The sequence below is a fragment of the Ascaphus truei genome, chromosome 2 (genome assembly GCF_040206685.1).
Source record: "Ascaphus truei isolate aAscTru1 chromosome 2, aAscTru1.hap1, whole genome shotgun sequence".
Lineage (NCBI taxonomy): Eukaryota > Metazoa > Chordata > Amphibia > Anura > Ascaphidae > Ascaphus > Ascaphus truei.
The window spans coordinates 314,041,370-314,062,957 of NC_134484.1; the positions used below are offsets into that span (position 1 = coordinate 314,041,370).

The 21,588-nt window shown below is 47.2% G+C and overlaps 1 protein-coding gene across 10 annotated transcripts in view; it reads left to right on the plus strand.

Annotated features, from left to right (window-relative positions):
- The window catches only part of IKZF1 (IKAROS family zinc finger 1), a 151,425-nt gene that overhangs the window by 38,150 nt on the left and 91,687 nt on the right, over positions 1-21,588 (plus strand). For all 10 annotated transcript variants that reach the window (XM_075586465.1, XM_075586470.1, XM_075586474.1 and 7 more), the window contains one exon: positions 15,060-15,179. In XM_075586465.1, coding sequence (XP_075442580.1) covers positions 15,060-15,179 — 120 coding nt within the window. The remainder of the gene's footprint in view (positions 1-15,059; positions 15,180-21,588) is intronic.

Sequence of the window (21,588 nt, forward strand, 5' to 3'; positions counted from 1 at the left end):
TGTCACTCCTTGTCGCAGGGTCTTGGGTGGTGTTCTGAGCCCAGAACCCACCTCTCAGGGCCGCACGGCTTCAACACTGTGTCCCTGTCTATTCAACCAATAAATGGGGCAGTGTCCCTATCTAGGGCCTGTCCCTAAGCTCCACAAGCTAATAGATGGCTCAGGACCTAACTGGGACCTTGGGGGCTGCTGGCCTAATGCAGAGGGTCACTCACCCCTGCATCTACCTCCTACCCCTAGCTGGTCCGGATCCTGAGTGAATGCGTGGCTGCAAAACCCCGCGAAATGTATCTCTTTGCTAGCAGGGGAATCTGGCCTTCTGATAGGCTCCCTGGCATCAGGTGTCTCTGCCCCTATGCACCCTGGGGGCTGGCATGCTCATCTCGCGCATGCGAGAACTATCTGGTCCTCCCGCGCTGGGTTGGGGCACTGCGCATGCGCAACAGCCCTAACATGGCGGCGCCCTGCTTCCCGAGCCGCCGGGCCGGTAGCAACGCGATCGCGGCCTTAGCGACGGCCCGATCGCGTCCCCGGCAACCGGCCTGCTCGCCGCTCGCGTCCCTAGCTACCAGGGATCGCTCCTTCGCGCACACGGCCCCCCCTCACTCCCTCGTACACAGCGTCGGCCGAAAGGGAGGAGGGGGTCAGCCATGACAGGGGGGAACCTGGCTACATCCTCCCCCTGGTGAGAACTCCAACGTCCTCGCTTGAACCACATAACCTTCCAACAGTGTACAAACTTTATATAATAAAAATGCAGTGTTAAAGTACAACTTAACGATTACTCTAAACGAGATTGTACAGTTCAACAAACATATTGATAACTGAGGCTAGCTTGGCTTTAGCTTGCTGCTGAGACTCATAGTGAGGTGCCCCTAATGAATCATAAGCCACTCTAGTGGGAGGGCGTCTCACTCTCTGACTCCTGCGAGTCTCAGTCTCCATTTCTTCCTCTTGAGACAGACCATCGTAGGCTTGAGGCCTAGACTCTCTGGCAGAGGGTGAACCAGTTTGGGGAAAGTCTCTTTGCAACTGAACATTGTCTCTTTGAGGCACAAAACTCGGAGTGGTAGGATCTAGTGATTGATTACTTGGTGAAAATTCCAATGGCGGTACTTTGTCAGCTGGCCCCTTACTTGTTGCGCCTTCGGGAGGTGCCCACCAGTCTCGGTTGGATGTTCCCTCCAAAGGATCCTGAATGGTCTCATCTATGGGGCCGGGATTCGCAATAGCCTCTTCAGGCTCACTGTCGTTCATTACTGTTTCTGTTTCAGGTTCACTTTCTCCCAGTTGGGAGATAGGTAACAAGTGGTTTCGGTGCCAAACTTTTACTTTGCCATTCACATCACGTATGCGATAAACAGGGAGGCCCGGCATTTGGGACTCTACTTGAAAAGGCCCTTCCCTCCAGCGATCAGCTAACTTGTGCTTGCCTGGAATCCCTAAGTTGCGTAGGAGAACTGCGTCTCCTGGTTGGAGCGCTCTATAGCGTACTTTGTGGTCGTACCGTCTTTTATTATTGGCATTCAATCGAGCGGTGACTCTTTCAGCTAACTGATAGGCACGGTGCAGACTGTCCTGGAGTCTCTGCACATATCGATAATGAGCCATGTTGGGTATCCCGTCGGTAGATACCCGTAGGCGGATGTCGATTGGCAGTCTGGCTTCTCTCCCGAACATCATGAAGTATGGGGTGTATCCGGTGGACTCGTGCCTAGTGCAATTGTAGGCATGCACCAAGGCCTCAACATGTTTACTCCATTCTCCTTTTTGGGAATTTTTCAGAGTGCCTAGCATGTCCAGCAATGTCCGATTAAATCTTTCAGGGAGAGCATCTCCCTCCGGGTGGTAGGGAGTAGTCCTGGACTTTTGAATGTTCAACAGTGTTAGCAACTCTTTGATCAGCTTGCTCTCAAAATCCCGTCCCTGGTCAGAGTGCATCCTGCTGGGCAGACCATAATGCACAAAATACTTCTCCCACAGCACTTTAGCCACTGTGGTAGCCTTCTGGTCCTTCGTGGGGAAGGCTTGAGCGTATCGAGTGTAGTGATCTGTCACTACTAGCACATTTCCTATACCCTTTGAATCTGGCTCTATGCACAAAAAGTCCATACAAACTAAATCCATAGGCCCAGCACTTTTGAGATGGCCCATTGGAGCAGCACGGGTGGGAAGGGTCTTCCTATGAATGCACCGTAGACATTTTCTGCAGTGTTGTTCAATTGACTCCCGCATCCTAGGCCAGAAGAACCGGTCTCGCACTAAACCCAAGGTCTTATCCACCCCCAAATGTCCATGATCATCATGTAGTGATCTTAAAACGAGACCTTGCATACGCCGAGGTAGAAATAGTTGTCGACGGTCAGGATGATTGTGGAATTGAACAACCCTATAGAGTAGGCCGTTATCCATCTCAAACTTATCCCATTCTCTCATGAGAAGACCCACATCCTCGCGAGGAGCCCGTTTCACCAGTGCAGAGTCATTTTTGTGTAGGGCCTCGCGGACAACCTTAGCCGCAGGATCATGTGTCTGTGCTAGTACCAGTTCCTTCACCGTGAAGATGACGTCTTGTGTTAGACCCATGCCATCAGGGTGGCAGTAAGCTTCTGGAAGGGCTTGAGGTCGACACCCTAAAGAATCCACTACTCGTAGCTCGGAGAATGCCACTCGGTCGTTTACAATAGCAGCAGTGGAACACATAGCTCTCATTCCTGGTCCTGGAATTTCTTCCCAAGGGCCATCGTCGGCGGTCTCGCCCAGTCCCGATCTCCTAGATAGAGCATCGGCTCCTATATTGAGAGGTCCAGGCTTATATTTCATAGAAAACCGGTAATTGGCGAGGGTGGCCAACCATCTGTGACCGGTCGCATCTAATTTGGCCGTGGTTTGTACATAGGTCAGCGGATTGTTGTCTGTTCGGACCTCGAAGGTGACCCCATATAGGTAATCATGTAGTTTGTCAGATATGGCCCATTTGAGGGCGAGGAACTCCAATTTGTGAACTGGATAATTCTTTTCACTGGGAGTCAAACTTCTACTTGCATATGCCACGGGACGAAGCCCAGTGGGGTACTTCTGGTGTAGCACAGCTCCCAATCCGTTGAGGCTGGCATCCACGTGCAGAATGTACACTGGCGACACACTTTATTCGAGCTCGGCTAGTCCCACGAATTCGGGTATACCCGGGTGTATTGAGGTTTGTGACTGTTTTCTGCCCGAGTGCATTGAGGTATTTTCAAGGCAGGGATTGAAGCATTTTATTCCCGCTGGCTGAAATACTGCACAGTATATATATATATACTGCATTACAATTCATGAATTTATGCCATCTGGTAGACACGCGAAGCATTGCAGCCTATTAAATCCTAATCATTATCATTTAACAGATCAGCCGCCCGTCAGCCAGGCATGAACCCAGGCTGGGAAGGCAAATGCAACGGGGCTTGTCAGAGGTGAGGAGCGGCGCATTCCAGGTATCTGCCAGGTACATACTGGGTATTTGCTCGAATAAAGTGTGTCGGTGCAGTAAGGCTTCTCCGGGTCAGCATATGCTAGAACGGGAGCCTCTGTTAAACTATTCTTCAGCCTCTTAAATGCTTCCTCACAAGCCGGCGTCCACCGATCCCCGAAGGGGGTCCTTGGGGGGGTCCTCTTCTGCTTGGGTTCCTCTGGATAGACCTTCAGCAGATCGTTCAGCACAGCTGCCTTCTTGGAGTATCCATCCACGAATCTTCTATAATATCCACAGAACCCGAGAAATGACCTCAGCTCCAGCACATTCTCGGGTCTTGGCCAATTCACCACCGCCTCCACCTTGGCCGGGTCGGTGGCCACTCCGTCTGCGGACACGATATGACCCACATAAGTGACCGATGTTCGACAGAAGCGGCACTTATCCAATGAGAGCTTCAGGCCTTCTTTCCCTAAGCGATCCAATACTTTCATCAGCCTAGTCTCGTGTTCTTCAAGGGTGGCTCCGAACACGATTATGTCGTCTAGATAGACCAAACACTCACGCGGACACATATCTCCAATCGTCTTTTCCATAAGCCGTTGGAAAGTGGCTGGAGCGCCACAGATACCTTGGGGCATCCGAGTGAACTGATAAAATCCCAGGGGACAGACGAACGCCGTCTTTTCTTGATCAGTAGGGCTCATCGGAACCTGGTAATACCCAGATCGAAGGTCCAACACGCTAAACCACTGGCTTCCGGACAGTGCGCTGAGAATCTCCTCTATTCGGGGTAGCGTGTATTGGTCAGGCACAGTACGTCTGTTCAATGTTCTGTAGTCCACGCACAATCGAACAGACCCATTCTTCTTTCGTACCACCACAATCGGTGAGGCATAGGGACTCCGAGATCCGGTCACTATGCCGGCCATTTCCATCTCGTTCAGGACACCCCGCACATCCTCCACATCTCTGGGAGCTAAGCGGCGCGACCTTTCCCTAAATGGCGTGTCATCATTCAGACGAATCGTGTGCTGAGCGCTTCTGCTGCATCCCACGTCCATCTCACTAGTAGAGAACACATCTCGTCTCTCTCTCAACTGAGCACATAGCTTCTCTTTCCATGCTTCTCCCAGGGGAGACTCTCCGAAGTCGAATTGTAGTGCCTCGGCCTCTTCTCCCACACGGGCAGTGTGAACGGTCACTGGATCGTCTACAGGATCCACAGGATAAATTCTACCCAACCTTTGTCCTACTTCCAGCGGCACGGTATGGAGAGACATGTTCTGGATAGACACGGTAATCTTCCTAGGGACAGTAGATGGCCAATCCCGTACTTCAGGTATCATTCGGTATCCCCACTGATTCTCAGACTCGGGGAGGGTCTCTAGCGAGAAGTATCGGTCGTGTTCGTGCCGACTGGGGTACTTGATCAGCGCTGTCACGTGCCTCACTCCCCCTGTTGGAATCTGCAATAACCCTCGCTCTTGATTAAAGATTTCACCATACTGTTCCTCATACGCCACCCTATAGCATTCTTCCCGCAGGCCAGGGGCTATATTCAGGGATGACAACGGTAGCTCACCGGCTTCTTGTAGGAATGAGCGAATCACCGACCTCACAATATCGGCATTCGTGCCTAGTATGATGGGGGCACTGGGATGTTCTCGAGCCTCTGGACAGACCAAAGCTTCCACCAGCATGGGATGCGACTTGTTAGTGTTCAACTGCAAGATATCCAGCTTGACCGCTACTATTCCGTCTATGGGATAATCATCTTTACTCAGTCCCCATAACTTCATCTTTTCGGCTGACTGCAAGGGAAGATGGTTGAGGTGCTGGTCGTAGAATGGACGGTAGATGATGGTCACCTGTGATCCAGTGTCCAGAAGTGCTGAAGAGTATATCCCCTCCACGACGACTCTTATTACAGCGGTGGGCCCTACTCGGCAGTAAGCATCGGCCGGGGGCGTCTCCTCCGTGGAAGGCCCCCCCGACTCCTCGGCAACATCTTCGGGTATGGTTGATAGGGACGAGCTTGCCTTCCGCACGGTCACGGTGTAGGTCTGGGCCTTAGTGGGGTTTGAACAGTTCCTTGCAACATGGCCCTGCTCGCCACAGTTGAAGCAACGGAAGTCTGGGCGGGGACCCGGACCGTCAAGTGACCTGGGAGCGGACCTAGGCACCTCCGGGGTGGCCGTATCCTTACCGCTCTTGCTCCCCTTTGCTTTGGGCACTGTTGCTTCCTTGGTCTCATCCTTGCGCGGGTCTTTGGCCTTCTTGGGCGTATGCAACCTAGTATAGGCCTCATGACCCTTCACCTCATCCAGTAGGTCTTCTAGAGTAGGGGGGTCTCCCTTCTGTAGCGTGCGTCTGAGCATTATCACGATATGGTGCGTGGGTATGGCTCCCCGCAGGAATTGAGTGCGCCTATACTCATTTACTTCTGAGGCCTTGATGACTTGGCGGGAACGTAGCTCCCACAAGAGCAATTGGATCCGTTGTATGAACTCGGATAGGTCTTCCCCCTCTTTCTGGCGGAGATTGTAATACTTAGTCCATAGTTCACTCACATCATCTTCCTTACCATATGCCCGGGTAAGCGACTCCATCATCTGATGTGCGGTAACCCCCGTATGCTGATCTTTATACATCTTGATGGTAGTGGACGCAGGCGGGCGCAGGCACTCCATGATTCGTTGTCTTTTCACCTCATCAGGACAGGTCCACTCTTCCAGTACCTGTGAAGCATATTCCTTCCAAACATCAAAAGCCTCTTCACCAGTGGGAGTAGGGTTTACCCCTGAAAAGAGCTTTAACTTGCGGTATGGCTGAGGGGAAGGGGATTCGTGCTTGGGCCTACCCAGTTGTTGGATGGCCTGGGCTAGTAATTGGATTTCTCCCATTCTACTGGGGCTGGAGCTCCGTCTGCTTGAGCGACAATTAGCACAGGATAATACACTGGCCTCATCCCCGCATACACTTTCTGGTGGGGACAGGGACATGCGCATACTAGTCTCTAGCAGGTCTGTTCTGGGGCTACAGGGTTCGGGTTTTATCGGCATTTCAGGATATATAACAGGACACCCTGAGCTGAGGGCCCCGTGGAAACGCAAGTTGGATGGGCCTTGCTGTGGCGACAATTCACATCCCCCAGTGATTAATACGGTGCACCATGACCCGTCGGGTTCGGAGCGGCGACCCAAGATTCTGGCATCTTCTAAGCCTGGGTACTGCATTAGGATTAAACATAGTTCATAGGATGAGGCATTGGTGGGAACTTGTCCTACAGCAAGGGTTTGTGAGGGCGGGACTTGCCTTTTTACCGCCCACGTGTACACCTCTTGGCGGGAAGGTAACGTGTAACCTAACGACATTTTTGCTGAGTTCGGGCACCCCAGGTCTCAATCTCAGCAGCGCCTCCAAATGTAACGGGTCTTCCCTATGACTACCGCCGCTACTACGTGCTGTGCAACCTGTGTGGCTCTCAGGAGCCTAAGCCTCCGCTTGGGGAACCTGGGGTACATCTTTATCGTACATCTCTAGGTGCAACGCCTCCACCTGGGAGGGATCCCAACGGAGTGGGAGGAGGCCCTCACAGGAACAACCACACAACACTACAGAATATAAAACAGGACGGGCTTTACTGCATGGAAACACACAAATCACGTAACAGCATAACATCAAAACAGCATAACATCAAAACAGCATAACAGCATATTGCGCCACGGCGGACGCTAACCACACTATGCGTCACGGCGGACGCTATCACCTCTAGGCGTCACGGCGGACGCTAACCACCTCTAGGCGTCACGGCGGACGCTAACCACCCACAGTGTGACCCCACCCTGTGTCCAGTAACCCCCACCCAAATGTCTCGTGTTCTCGAAGTCAAATACCACTGTACAGGTGTGTGTGTGACTGCGCAGCCACTATGTTTGGTGATAGGCCTGGTTGGTGCACGTGAGATGCAGGTTACCTGCCCGGGCTCCAGCCACGGGTACCGCGATATAAATCCACACAATCCGACGGGGTCCTCCACACCGCGTGGGTTGAAAGTCCAGCGCAACAATGTCACTCCTTGTCGCAGGGTCTTGGGTGGTGTTCTGAGCCCAGAACCCACCTCTCAGGGCCGCACGGCTTCAACACTGTGTCCCTGTCTATTCAACCAATAAATGGGGCAGTGTCCCTATCTAGGGCCTGTCCCTAAGCTCCACAAGCTAATAGATGGCTCAGGACCTAACTGGGACCTTGGGGGCTGCTGGCCTAATGCAGAGGGTCACTCACCCCTGCATCTACCTCCTACCCCTAGCTGGTCCGGATCCTGAGTGAATGCGTGGCTGCAAAACCCCGCGAAATGTATCTCTTTGCTAGCAGGGGAATCTGGCCTTCTGATAGGCTCCCTGGCATCAGGTGTCTCAGCCCCTATGCACCCTGGGGGCTGGCATGCTCATCTCGCGCATGCGCGAACTATCTGGTCCTCCCGCGCTGGGTTGGGGCACTGCGCATGCGCAACAGCCCTAACATGGCGGCGCCCTGCTTCCCGAGCCGCCGGGCCGGTAGCAACGCGATCGCGGCCTTAGCGACGGCCCGATCGCGTCCCCGGCAACCGGCCTGCTCGCCGCTCGCGTCCCTAGCTACCAGGGATCGCTCCTTCGCGCACACGGCCCCCCCTCACTCCCTCGTACACAGCGTCGGCCGAAAGGGAGGAGGGGGTCAGCCATGACAGGGGGGAACCTGGCTACAAGTGTATAGTTGGAGTCTATCTTTAAGGCACTATACACTGACGGAGTATGTAGCCAGCGGCACTACACATTGACACAGAACATAACCTGATGGCACTACACACTGACACAGGACATAACCTGATGGCACTATACACTGACATGGGACACAGAACATAACCTGACGGCACTTTACACTGACACTGGAAATAACATGACTGCACTATACACTGACACTGGAAATAACATGACGGCACTATACACTGACACTGGAAATAACATGATGGCACTATACACTGACACTGGAAATAACATGATGGCACTATACACTGACACAGGACACAGAACATAACCTGATGGCACTATACACTGATACAGGACACAGAACATAACCTGATGGCTCTATACACTGATACAGGACACAGAACATAACCTGATGGCACTATACACTGACACAGGACACAGGACATAACCTGATGGCACTATACACTGATACAGGACACAGAACATAACCTGATGGCACTATACACTGATACAGGACACAGAACATAACCTGATGGCTCTATACACTGATACAGGACACAGAACATAACCTGATGGCACTATACACTGACACAGGACATAACCTGATGGCTCTATACACTGACACAGGACACAGAACATAACCTGATGGCACTATAACTGACACAGGACATAACCTGACGGCACTATACACTGACACAGGACATAACCTGACGGCACTATACACTGACACAGAGTATAACCTGACAGCACTATACACTGACACAGAACATAACCTGACGGCACTATACACTGACACAGGACACAGAACATAACCTGATGGCACTATACACTGACACCGAACATAACCTGACGTCACTATACACTGACACAGGACACAGAACATAACCTGACGGCTCTACACACTGACACAGAACATAACCTGATGGCACTATACACTGACACAGAACATAATATGACGGCACTATACAGTACACTGACACTGGAAATAACATGACGGCACTATACACTGACACTGGAAATAACATGACGGCACTATACACTGACACTGGAAATAACATGACGGCACTATACACTGACACTGGAAATAACATGATGGCACTATACACTGACACTGGAAATAACATGAGGGCACTATACACTGACACAGGACACAGAACATAACCTGATGGCACTACACACTGACACAGTACATAACCTGATGGCACTATACACTGACATGGGACACAGAACATAACCTGACGGCACTATACACTGACACTGGAAATAATATGACTGCACTATACACTGACACTGGAAATAACATGACGGCACTATACACTGACACTGGAAATAACATGATGGCACTATACACTGACACTGGAAATAACATGATGGCACTATACACTGACACAGGACACAGAACATAACCTGATGGCACTATACACTGATACAGGACACAGAACATAACCTGATGGCTCTATACACTGATACAGGACACAGAACATAACCTGATGGCACTATACACTGACACAGGACACAGGACATAACCTGATGGCACTATACACTGATACAGGACACAGAACATAACCTGATGGCTCTATACACTGATACAGAACACAGAACATAACCTGATGGCACTATACACTGACACAGGACACAGAACATAACCTGATGGCACTATAAACTGATACAGGACACAGAACATAACCTGATGGCACTATACACTGATACAGGACACAGAACATAACCTGATGGCTCTATACACTGATACAGGACACAGAACATAACCTGATGGCACTATACACTGACACAGGACATAACCTGATGGCTCTATACACTGACACAGGACACAGAACATAACCTGATGGCACTATAACTGACACAGGACATAACCTGACGGCACTATACACTGACACAGGACATAACCTGACGGCACTATACACTGACACAGAGTATAACCTGACAGCACTATACACTGACACAGAACATAACCTGACGGCACTATACACTGACACAGGACACAGAACATAACCTGATGGCACTATACACTGACACAGAACATAACCTGACGTCACTATACACTGACACAGGACACAGAACATAACCTGACGGCTCTACACACTGACACAGAACATAACCTGATGGCACTATACACCGACACAGAACATAATATGATGGCACTATACAGTACACTGACACTGGAAATAACATGACGGCACTATACACTGACACTGGAAATAACATGACGGCACTATACACTGACACTGGAAATAACATGACGGCACTATACACTGACACTGGAAATAACATGATGGCACTATACACTGACACAGGACACAGAACATAACCTGATGGCACTATACACTGATACAGGACACAGAACATAACCTGATGGCTCTATACACTGATACAGGACACAGAACATAACCTGATGGCACTATACACTGACACAGGACACAGAACATAACCTGATGGCTCTATACACTGACACAGGACATAACCTGATGGCACTATACACTGACACAGGACATAACCTGATGGCACTATACACTGACACAGGACATAACCTGATGGCTCTATACACTGACACAGGACACAGAACATAACCTGATGGCACTATACACTGACACAGAACATAACCTGACGGCACTATACACTGACACTTGACATAACCTGATGGCACTATACACTGACACAGAACATAGCCTGACGGTACTATACACTGACACAGGACATAACCTGATGGCACTATACACTGACACAGAACATAGCCTGACGGCACTATACACTGACACAGGACATAACCTGACGGCACTATACACTGACACAGAGTATGACCTGACGGCACTATACACTGACACAGAACATAACCTGACGGCACTATACACTGACACAGGACACAGAACATAACCTGATGGCACTATACACTGACACAGAACATAACCTGACGTCACTATACACTGACACAGGACACAGAACATAACCTGACGGCTCTACACACTGACACAGAACATAACCTGATGGCACTATACAGTGACACAGAACATAACATGACGGCACTATACACTGACACTGGAAATAACATGACGGCACTATACACTGACACTGGAAATAACATGACGGCACTATACACTGACACTGGAAATAACATGACGGCACTATACACTGACACTGGAAATAACATGATGGCACTATACACTGACACAGGACACAGAACATAACCTGATGGCACTATACACTGATACAGGACACAGAACATAACCTGATGGCTCTATACACTGATACAGGACACAGAACATAACCTGATGGCACTATACACTGACACAGGACACAGAACATAACCTGATGGCTCTATACACTGACACAGGACATAACCTGATGGCACTATACACTGACACAGGACATAACCTGATGGCACTATACACTGACACAGGACATAACCTGATGGCTCTATACACTGACACAGGACATAACCTGATGGCACTATACACTGACACAGAACATAGCCTGACGGTACTATACACTGACACAGGACATAACCTGATGGCACTATACACTGACACAGAACATAGCCTGACGGCACTATACACTGACACAGGACATAACCTGACGGCACTATACACTGACACAGAGTATAACCTGACAGCACTATACACTGACACAGAACATAACCTGACGGCACTATACACTGACACAGGACATAACCTGACGGCACTATACACTGACACAGAGTATAACCTGACAGCACTATACACTGACACAGAACATAACCTGACGGCACTATACACTGACACAGAACATAACCTGACGGCACTATACACTGACACAGAACATAACCTGACGGCACTATACACTGACACAGGACACAGAACATAACCTGAGAGCACTATACACTGACACTGGAAATAACATGATGGCACTATACACTGACACTGGAAATAACATGATGGCACTATACACTGACACAGGACACAGAACATAACCTGATGGCACTATACACTGACACAGGACACAGAACATAACCTGATGGCACTATACACTGACACAGGACACAGTGCATTGCCTGATGGCACTATACACTGACACTGGAAAAACATGATGGCACTATACACTAGGGGTGAGCAAACATTTCCCCGTGCTCACCCCTGCCTGCTCTCTTCTTGGTGCCTCGCTCCCCCCCACTCAAATTATGCGCGGGGTCATGTGACGTCACGTCACCATGGTAACATGACATCACGTGACCCCGCGGCGTCATTTGACGCTGGGTTACCAGGACGACATGTCGCTGGAAGGGAAGGTAAGTGTATTATAGAGGGCTCGCGCGGTCCTCCGGCATTTAATTTAAATGCCTGGGGGGAGAGCGTGGGACCTCTATAACTCCCATGCCCCCCCTCCCCCCACAGAAAATCTAGTGCCCCCCAGTTTGCGCACCGCTGCACTATACACTAACACAGTGCATATCCTGATGGCACTATACACTAACACAGTGCATAACCTGATGGCACTATACACTAACACAGTGCATAACCTGATGGCACTATACACTGACACAGGACACAGGACATAACCTGATGGCACTATACACTAACACAGTGCATAGCCTGATGGCACTATCCACTGACACAGGATTTAACCTGACACAGAGTACAAGTGAGTGGGGGGGGGGGAGGGGGAGGGATGACAGGGTGACACGTTTGGAGGGAGTGACACATAGACCGGGAGAAGAGGGTGTGACACATGAGATAGGGGGGGGGAGAGGGTGTGACTCATGGGGAGAGAGGGAAGAGGGGGTGACATGGGGAGATGGGGGACAAGGGGCAGTTGGGGGGGGGGAGAAGGGAGTGACAGGAGGGACAAGGGGGCAGTGGGGTCATTGTCCCTACCATTGCTCTCCAGTCTCCACAGCCAGCACCACATGGAGCTCTCAGCAGACAAGGTGTATACTCACTGTACCCTGTGCTGCTTGGGAGCCCGCTAAGGGTCTCTGGTCCATAGGAACTCATGAGAGGAGCTAGCTAGGGGGCGCTCTGGCTTCTCCTCTTTCATATCTGTGTAACAGGTGTTCCCCACCCTCTGGGAGATTTCACTGTTACCTGGTCTTGCTACAGGATACTGAGTGTCCGCCAGTGTTAGTTGAGGACTAACATGACGGGCTTTAGGATTCCTCTTAGTTCTTCACATTTCCAGCAGGCCTCAGCAGAACTGGATGCAGTCCCTGCAGGAAAATCTTGTTGTACTCCCCCTGATTAACTGCAGTCTCAGGCAGTAGTATAAAACAGGAACAGTTCTTTATTCTTCAACAGCACAGCATTACAGCATACCAACATGTACACTACTTTCTCTCTCTATGGTCCCTGGAATCAACCCAAGGAGCTTGAGGCCCTAATGGACTATCCTTAGCTCCCACATCCCCTGGTGGAATATGGTTTAGCGGTTCCCACTCTCCTGAGGGAGGGGATCTCTCCAGCACTGCACTAAATTTGGATTTGCAGCCCCTTTTTTACCCAGGGGATCGTCCTAGGTCTGAGCCCCTGATAGGGCAGCACACAGGCCTTATGCCCAACCCCCTGTCACTCAAGGGAGTTGTTTACTGCTGCAGCAGCAAGGGCATAGATTTAACCTAACACTGCCTGCGCTGGTACCAGGGCTTATGTGTTAGGTAGGGCACATTAGTAGCCAAGAGGATACATGGCTGCATCTGTATGGTCTCTCTGCACCGTCTGCTGTCAGAGCCCCCGTTTTCTAAGTTTTTTCCACTTCAGGGTCCGCACATGAAGCACTGTGGTCCTTGGGCCTCAAATTAGCCACCCCTGTACTAGTCTCTCATTATTTTTAGTCAATTTCACAAATTAATCAAAGACCAAGAAATGCCACAATGTTGTATCTGTGTGGTATTTTTTAGCTGTCGTGGTTAGAGATTTTTTTTTATTCTCAGAAATAGAAGAACACTGGTAGTGTATAGTTCTATAATCGAACAAAGTCCCGTCCAGCTGGGAAAGCCAGGTATATATCCCTTAGATAGTACCGTGGTGTTCCTGGACGTGGAGCGGACAGGGTAAGTCTTCCTGAAGCAGGTGCCCTGCACCTAGTTGAGGCTAGTGTCACCACCCCAGGCCTCCAGTGAATGTGTATTTTCCCTGTTTTTGTGTTACTTTGTATGCCTGCTGGATTTACCAGCATAAACCTCATTTTAGTCCACAACCTTGTCCTGCCTAGTGAAATTGATCCCAGAAGGTAAAGGTGTTAAAAGTACTGGTCTCTCGTGACAATTTCAATGAGATTTTTTTTCTTTGATTCAGCTGATGCAATTTGTTTGCCCCAGAATTGCACCACTTTTGCCTTGATACATATGCACAAATGTGTCTCTATTCACCATTCTTTTTGGTGGTGCACCATCAGTGTGCACTAGCGACATAGAATTTGTAATTTCTATTTGCCAATTTTATGCTAACAATTGAATTTGTGACACTTTGTACATAGGTCGAAAAGGCTCCCAAAGGTCTATTGATGTCCATTGGATTTATTCTTTAACACATCTGGTTCCTTCCAGTCAGTAAAACTTACTGTAGCTGAGCATGACTTGACATGCCGAAGAGAGATCAGCTCTTCCAACTATCAACTTGTCAACTACACAGAGTGTCCTGGTCAATGACTGGTGGAAAACAGTTTTGCAGCCCGCAGACTTTGATAAATACCCTCATTGCATTCTATCCTTGACTTAAGTAATTGACTCATGCCTGACCAATAGCATTACTTTAAGCACGTTTTTATGATGTCTGATATAGCACATATTGGACTTGGTATCTCTTCCAGCATTGTGTAAAAGAATGAATAGTTGTTTTATTGTAGACCTGATGAAGTCACTCCTTTCATTACAGGAAACCAAAGTCCTGCAATGAGTGATGTTCTGGAGGATTCTGATGAACCTATGCCCGTGCCTGAAGATCTCTCAACTAATGCAGGATCCCAACAACATTGCAAGAATGTCAAATCCATTGGTAAGATGTCAACTGTTTTACTTCTTATTAGCACATGAACTGCTAATGATGATGTCTGGTCCATTAAAGAACTTATTGAGAAGTGTGTCCACTGTAAGGGCTATTCAACTTGTTACCTGTGTGAACAACCATTTACTGGAACAAATACTGTATATAGTTACATAGTAGATGAGGTTGAAAAAAGACATAGGTCCATCAAGTTCAACCTATGCTAAATTTAGACAACAGATACATTATCCTATATCTATACTAACTTATTGATCCAGAGGAAGGCAAACAAAAAAACCCATTAAGGGGAAAAATTAATTCCTTCCTGACTCCAAGAATTGGCAATCGGATTAATCCCTGGATCAACATCCTTCCCATGTATACTTATTTGGTACTGTATATCCCTGTATACCTTTCCCATCTAAAAAGATGTCCAACCTTTTTTTGAACAAATCTATTGTATCTGCCATCACAGTCTCCATGGGTAATGAATTCCACATTTTAACTGCCCTTACTGTAAAGAACCCTTTTCTTTGTTGCTGGTGAAATTTCCTTTCCTCCAACCTTAATTGATGGCCCTGAGTCCTTAGTACTGCCCGTGGGATGAATAGTTCTTTTGAAAGCTCCTTGTATTGTCCCCGAATAAGTTTGTATATAGTTATCATATCCCCTCATAGACGCCTCTTTTCTAATGTAAATAAATCTAATTTAGCTAGCCTCTCCTCATACGTTAGATTGTCCATCCCCTTTATTAATTTGGTGGCTCTTCTCTGTACTCTCTCTAGTTCCATAATGTCTTCTTTTAGAATTGGTGCCCAAAATTGTACTCCATATTCAAGGTGTGGTCTTACTAGTAAAAACCAAAACAAATAAAGTGCGCAAAATTACTAATTCTATTGTTTATACCCTTCACCACCTTTGTGTTAGATATACAAAATAATACAACCTCTAACTCGATTGGTGATCTGCAGCTATGTGATTAGGGATATAAACCCCTAGGCAACTGAAACACAAAAAAAGACAACAGCGCAAACGCCCATAGTGAAGTTTGTAAAAATATATGAATATATATTGTTAGGGTATTATATCTGCGTACATCAGATAAGTAAGTTTACAGCATTTCATGTGCAATACATGAGTTACCAATCGTCGCACTGCCACCGCCAGACATCAGGAGTTCTCCTTCCCAGCCTCCAAGGTAAGCCGCCACGATCGTGATGTGGAGCCTCCACTGCGGTGCTGTGTCCTAATCGATATCCTTGCCTGGTTACTGCCGTCACTTTCGCTCGGTCCTTCAGGGATCCCTGAAGAAGAAGCTCACGCTTCGAAACGCGTTGGATAAAGAATTTTATTAGTCCTAGAACTGTATTTCCACAATCTGCGTGGTATATCCTCATTGGACTCATTTCATGAAAAAAGCTGTATTCGGTATGCTGCAGTAAAGATACCATCACACTTTACGTCACGCATCTCCCTTTGCGGCCGGTCGCAAAACCCCGCGGGACACGTGACATACTAACTCAGTGATCTGAGGTGCGGGAGGCAGCTGCAGACGGCGGCAGACCTGAGGACCGAGCGAAAGTGACGGCAGTAACCAGGCAAGGATATCGATTAGGACACAGCACCGCAGTGGAGGCTCCACATCACGATCGTGGCGGCTTACCTTGGAGGCTGGGAAGGAGAACTCCTGATGTCTGGCGGTGGCAGTGCGACGATTGGTAACTCATGTATTGCACATGAAATGCTGTAAACTTACTTATCTGATGTACGCAGATATAATACCCTAACAATATATATTCATATATTTTTACAAACTTCACTATGGGTGTTTGCGCTGTTGTCTTTTTTTGTGTTTCAGTGGTCTTACTAGTGCTTTGTAAAGGGGCATAATTATGTTTACTTCCCTTCCATCATTGCCCGTTTGATGCAAGATAAGATCTTGTTTGCCTTTGCAGCTACTGCATGACATTGGGCACTATTGCTAAGCCTGCAGTCTACAAGCACTCCTAAATCCTTCTCCATCAAGGATTCCCCCAATATATCTCCATTTAATTTGTAAGTCGCCTTTTTATTCTGGCATCCCAAATGCATAACCTTACATTTATCTGTATTAAACCTCATCTGCCATTTACTTGCCCACGTTTCCAGTCTCTCCAAGTACTTTTGAAGAGAAATTACATCCTGCTCTGATTCTATTACCTTACACAATTTAGTGTCATCAGCAAAGATGGAGACTTTGCTCTCGATCCCAAACTCAAGGTCATTAATAAACAAGTTAAAAAGCAGGGGTCCCAGTACCGATCCCTGAGGTACTCCACTCACGACTTTATCCCAACCTGAAAAAGTTCAATTTATGACAACCCTCTGCTGTCTGTCCTTTAACCAGTTTTCAATCCAGGTGCATATATTATTACTGAGTCCAATTTGCTTTATTTTGTACACCAACCTCGTGTGAAACCGTATGAAAAGCCTTTGCAAAATTTAAGTACAGTAGACCACATCAACTGCATTACCCTGGTCTAAATTCCTACTTACCTCCTCAAAGAAACAAATAAGGTTAGTTTGGCAAGATCTATCCTTCATAAATCCATGCTGACTATTACTAATAATTTTGTTTTCCATTAGGTATTCCTGAATATTATCCCGTATTAAACCTTCAAGTAGTTTCCCTACTATTGAAGTCAGGCTTACAGGTCTGTAATTTCCCGGGTGTGATCTAGCTCCCTTTTTAAATATAGGCACCACATCTGCTTTACGCCAATATTGTGGTACTGAGCCTGTGGAAATGGAGTCCTTGAATATTAAATATAATGGTTTGGCTATTACTGAGTTTAACTCCTTGAGAACTCTTGGATGTATGCCATCGGGGCCAGGTGCCTTATTTACTTAAATTTTTTCAAGTCGCTTATGAACTTCTTCCTCAGTTAACCAATTGTTCATTAATATGGAGGTTGTGGCTTCCTCCTGCGGCACTACTGTTGAACTTGATTCTTCCCTGGTAAACACAGAGGCAAAGAATTTGTTTAATACCTCAGCTTTTTCCTTATCTCCAATAATCTGCCTTCCCATCTCACACTGAAAGGGTCCCATATTTTATTTTCTCATTTTTTTGTTATTAAGGTACTTAAAGAACTTTTTAGGGTTGACCTTACTTTCTATTGCAATCCTTTTTTCATTATCCATTTTTGCTAATTTGATTGCCCTTTTGCAATTTTATTACATTCCTTATAATTCTGATACGATGTCTCTGTCCCTTCTGACTTAAAGAATCTAAACGCCTTCCTCTTCTTGTCCATTTCCTCCCCTACATGTTTATTTAGCCACATTGGTTTTGACTTATTTCTTTTATACTTATTACCCAAGGGTATACACTGATAAGTGTGCTTTTCTAACAATGTTTTAAAGACTACCCATTTATCTTCTACATTTTTCCTTCAAAAACATCATCCCATTGTATTACTACTAGATTAGACCTCAGTTTATTAAAATCTGCTTTTCTTTTTTTTTATAACAATTTTTTTATTGGGCACAATGAGATAATGCAGTACATACAAGGGTGTCATGATCCCATGACAGTGATGCTTATTACAATCTGTGAGTGACCATATAGCAGTTTTCATTTTCTTTGGAAGGGGGGATAGGGGGAGGGGAAGAAGAGGAGGGGAAAGGATGGAGACATACAGGGGTCGAGGAGAAGGTAGAGGGTCCCGGGGGAGGGAGGGGGGGGTCGTCGAGGGGACTCTCTATCATCCTCTCCCTCCCCGGGATCCGGGGGGGAGGGGGAGGGGAGCGCGCGCCTGCCACCGCATCCCGGTTTGATTGGGTAAAATCTGCTTTTCTAAAGTTTAAAGTCTTTGTTGAACCCAAGTAATCTGTTTTTTGATAATTTATTTCAAATGAGACCATGTTATGATCACTGTTACCCAAATGTTCCAGGACTTGAATATTTGTTATTACTTCTACATTGTTTGATATGACCAAATCCAGTATTGCCTCTCTCCTGGTTGGTTCCTCAATAATTTGGGTCATATATTTATCTTTAAGCACCCCCTAAAACCTGTTTCCTTTTGTTGTAATGCTAATCTCATTTCCCCAGTCTATGTCTGGATAGTTAAAATCCCCCATTATGCAAACATGACCCAGTTTTGATGCCTTCTCCAATTGCAAAAGTATTTTAGCTTCCTCAATCTCACAGATATTTGGTGGTTTATTGCATATTCCTACAAACATTTTCTTTATACTTTTACCTCCACTGCTAATTTCTATCCACAAGGTCTCTACATTTTCATCATTCCCTTCATAAACATCATCCCTTATAATAGGTTTTAGATCCGGTTTAACATATAAACATACTCCACCTCCCCTTCTATTTGTTCGATCCTTTCGAAAAAGGGAGTAACCCTCTAAATTAACTGTCCAGTCATGAGTTTCATCCCACCATGTTTCAGTAATGCCTATGATATCATACTGCTCCCTGGCAGCTATTAATTCAAGCTCCCCCATTTTATCTGTCGGGCTTCTTGCAATAGCAAGCATGCATTTAAGTTTTTTTTCAGCCTGTACAATTATCTTATCTGCTCCTTCTTTTCTGCGCCCACTTGGTTTAGTCTTTAGAAGTTTTCTAGTATTATCTGTATTTACTATGGGTGTCTCACTGCTTGTCAAACTCGCACTTGCCCCCATTCTACCTCCATACCACCTTGTATCCTCCTCTATTCCATTTAGTTAATTTTCTGTTTCATTCCCCTTCCCCCTCCATCCTAGTTTAAAATCTCCTCCAACCCTTTTAGCATTCTCCCCCCTAGCACAGAAGATCCCTTTTCATTGAGGTGCAATCTGTCCCTAGAATATAGATGGCACCTCTCAGAAAAGGAGTCCCAGTGCTCTAAAAACCCAAACCCCTCCTTCCTGCACCACTTTCTTAGCCATGCATTAACCTCCCTGATCTCTGACTGTCTCCCTGCGGTAGCGCATGGCACTGGTAGTATTTCAGAAAATACTACCTTGGAGGTCCTTGCCTTAAGCTTTTGGCCTAGATCCCTGTAATCATTTTTTAGGACCCTCCATCTTTCTCTAACTTTGTCATTGGTGCCAACGTGTACCAAGACCACCGGGTCAATCCCAGCCCCCCACAACAATCTGTCTACCCGATCCACAATGTGCCGAACCCGAGCACCCGGGAGACAACAAACTGTTCGGTTCATGCGGTCATGGCAACAGATTGCCCTATCTACCTTCCTAATTCTTGCTAGTTCTTGGGGATTTCAACTTCAATTGGCTTGACCCTGAAAACCATAAAATCCAGATACAACTCAAGTCACTTAACCTATCACAACGCATTTCCCAACCCACACGGACAAACCTGAAATCGCATAACCATTCCTTGCTAGACTGGATTCTCTCCTCAAACACCAGCAGAATCCAATCCTCTGGCATCCTTCCTGATATTTTCAGTGACCATGCAATAGTGTACTATGTAAGGAAAATTAAAACGCCCCATTCAAGCCCTAAAGTTCTCCTCACTAGAACATTTAAAAACTTTAACCCACAACAGTTTCTGGATGACTTTACCAACTGCCCATGGCACAGAATCGATTTAATTCCCGACCCTGATTCTGCGCTCGACTATTTCCAATCCGAGTTCTTAAAACTCTGCGATACCCATGCTCCACTACGCAAAATAAGGGTACGGGGGGCCCATCTTCCATGGGTTACAACTGACCTTATTGCACTCTACCAGCTCAGGGATACCTTGTGGAAAAGATTGAAAAGTAACTGGCACTACCAAGGATCTCAATCACTACAGATGCCTGCGGAACATGTGCACAAGGCAAACAAGGCATGCAAAAGCACAATATTACTCTGACTATCTCCACCAAAATACATCAAACCCAGCTAACTTCTGGAAGGTTATTAACAATATATTCCAGCCTCCTAACCATCAACAACCAAGTAATATCACTAAGGGGGATATTACTCTGACAAACCCCACTGACATTGCAAATGCATTCAATTATAATTTTGTGGGGTGTGCCACTAACTTATTAGCGAAACGCAGCCCAAACCACAAACCTGAATCTCATCCTGGGAGTACCCACATAGCCCCTCCCCCTTCCAACACTGCCCACAATTTTCAATTTGGCCCAGTATCTGAAGAGATTACACAAGCGCGCCTGAAACTAAAACTAAGCAGCCAATGCGGACCTGACTTACTACAATCTAGGTTCCTACGACTTGGTGCCCCAGCCATTGCCAAACCAATTGCTTCCATAGTCAACTCTATCCTGTCTGCAGGCCATATCCCTAAGACCTGGAAAACTGCCAGAGTTGTCCCAATCTTCAAAAGTGGGGACAAAAACACTGTCTCAAACTACAGACCAATCTCACTTCTCCAAATTCTATCCAAAGTCATGGAAAAATG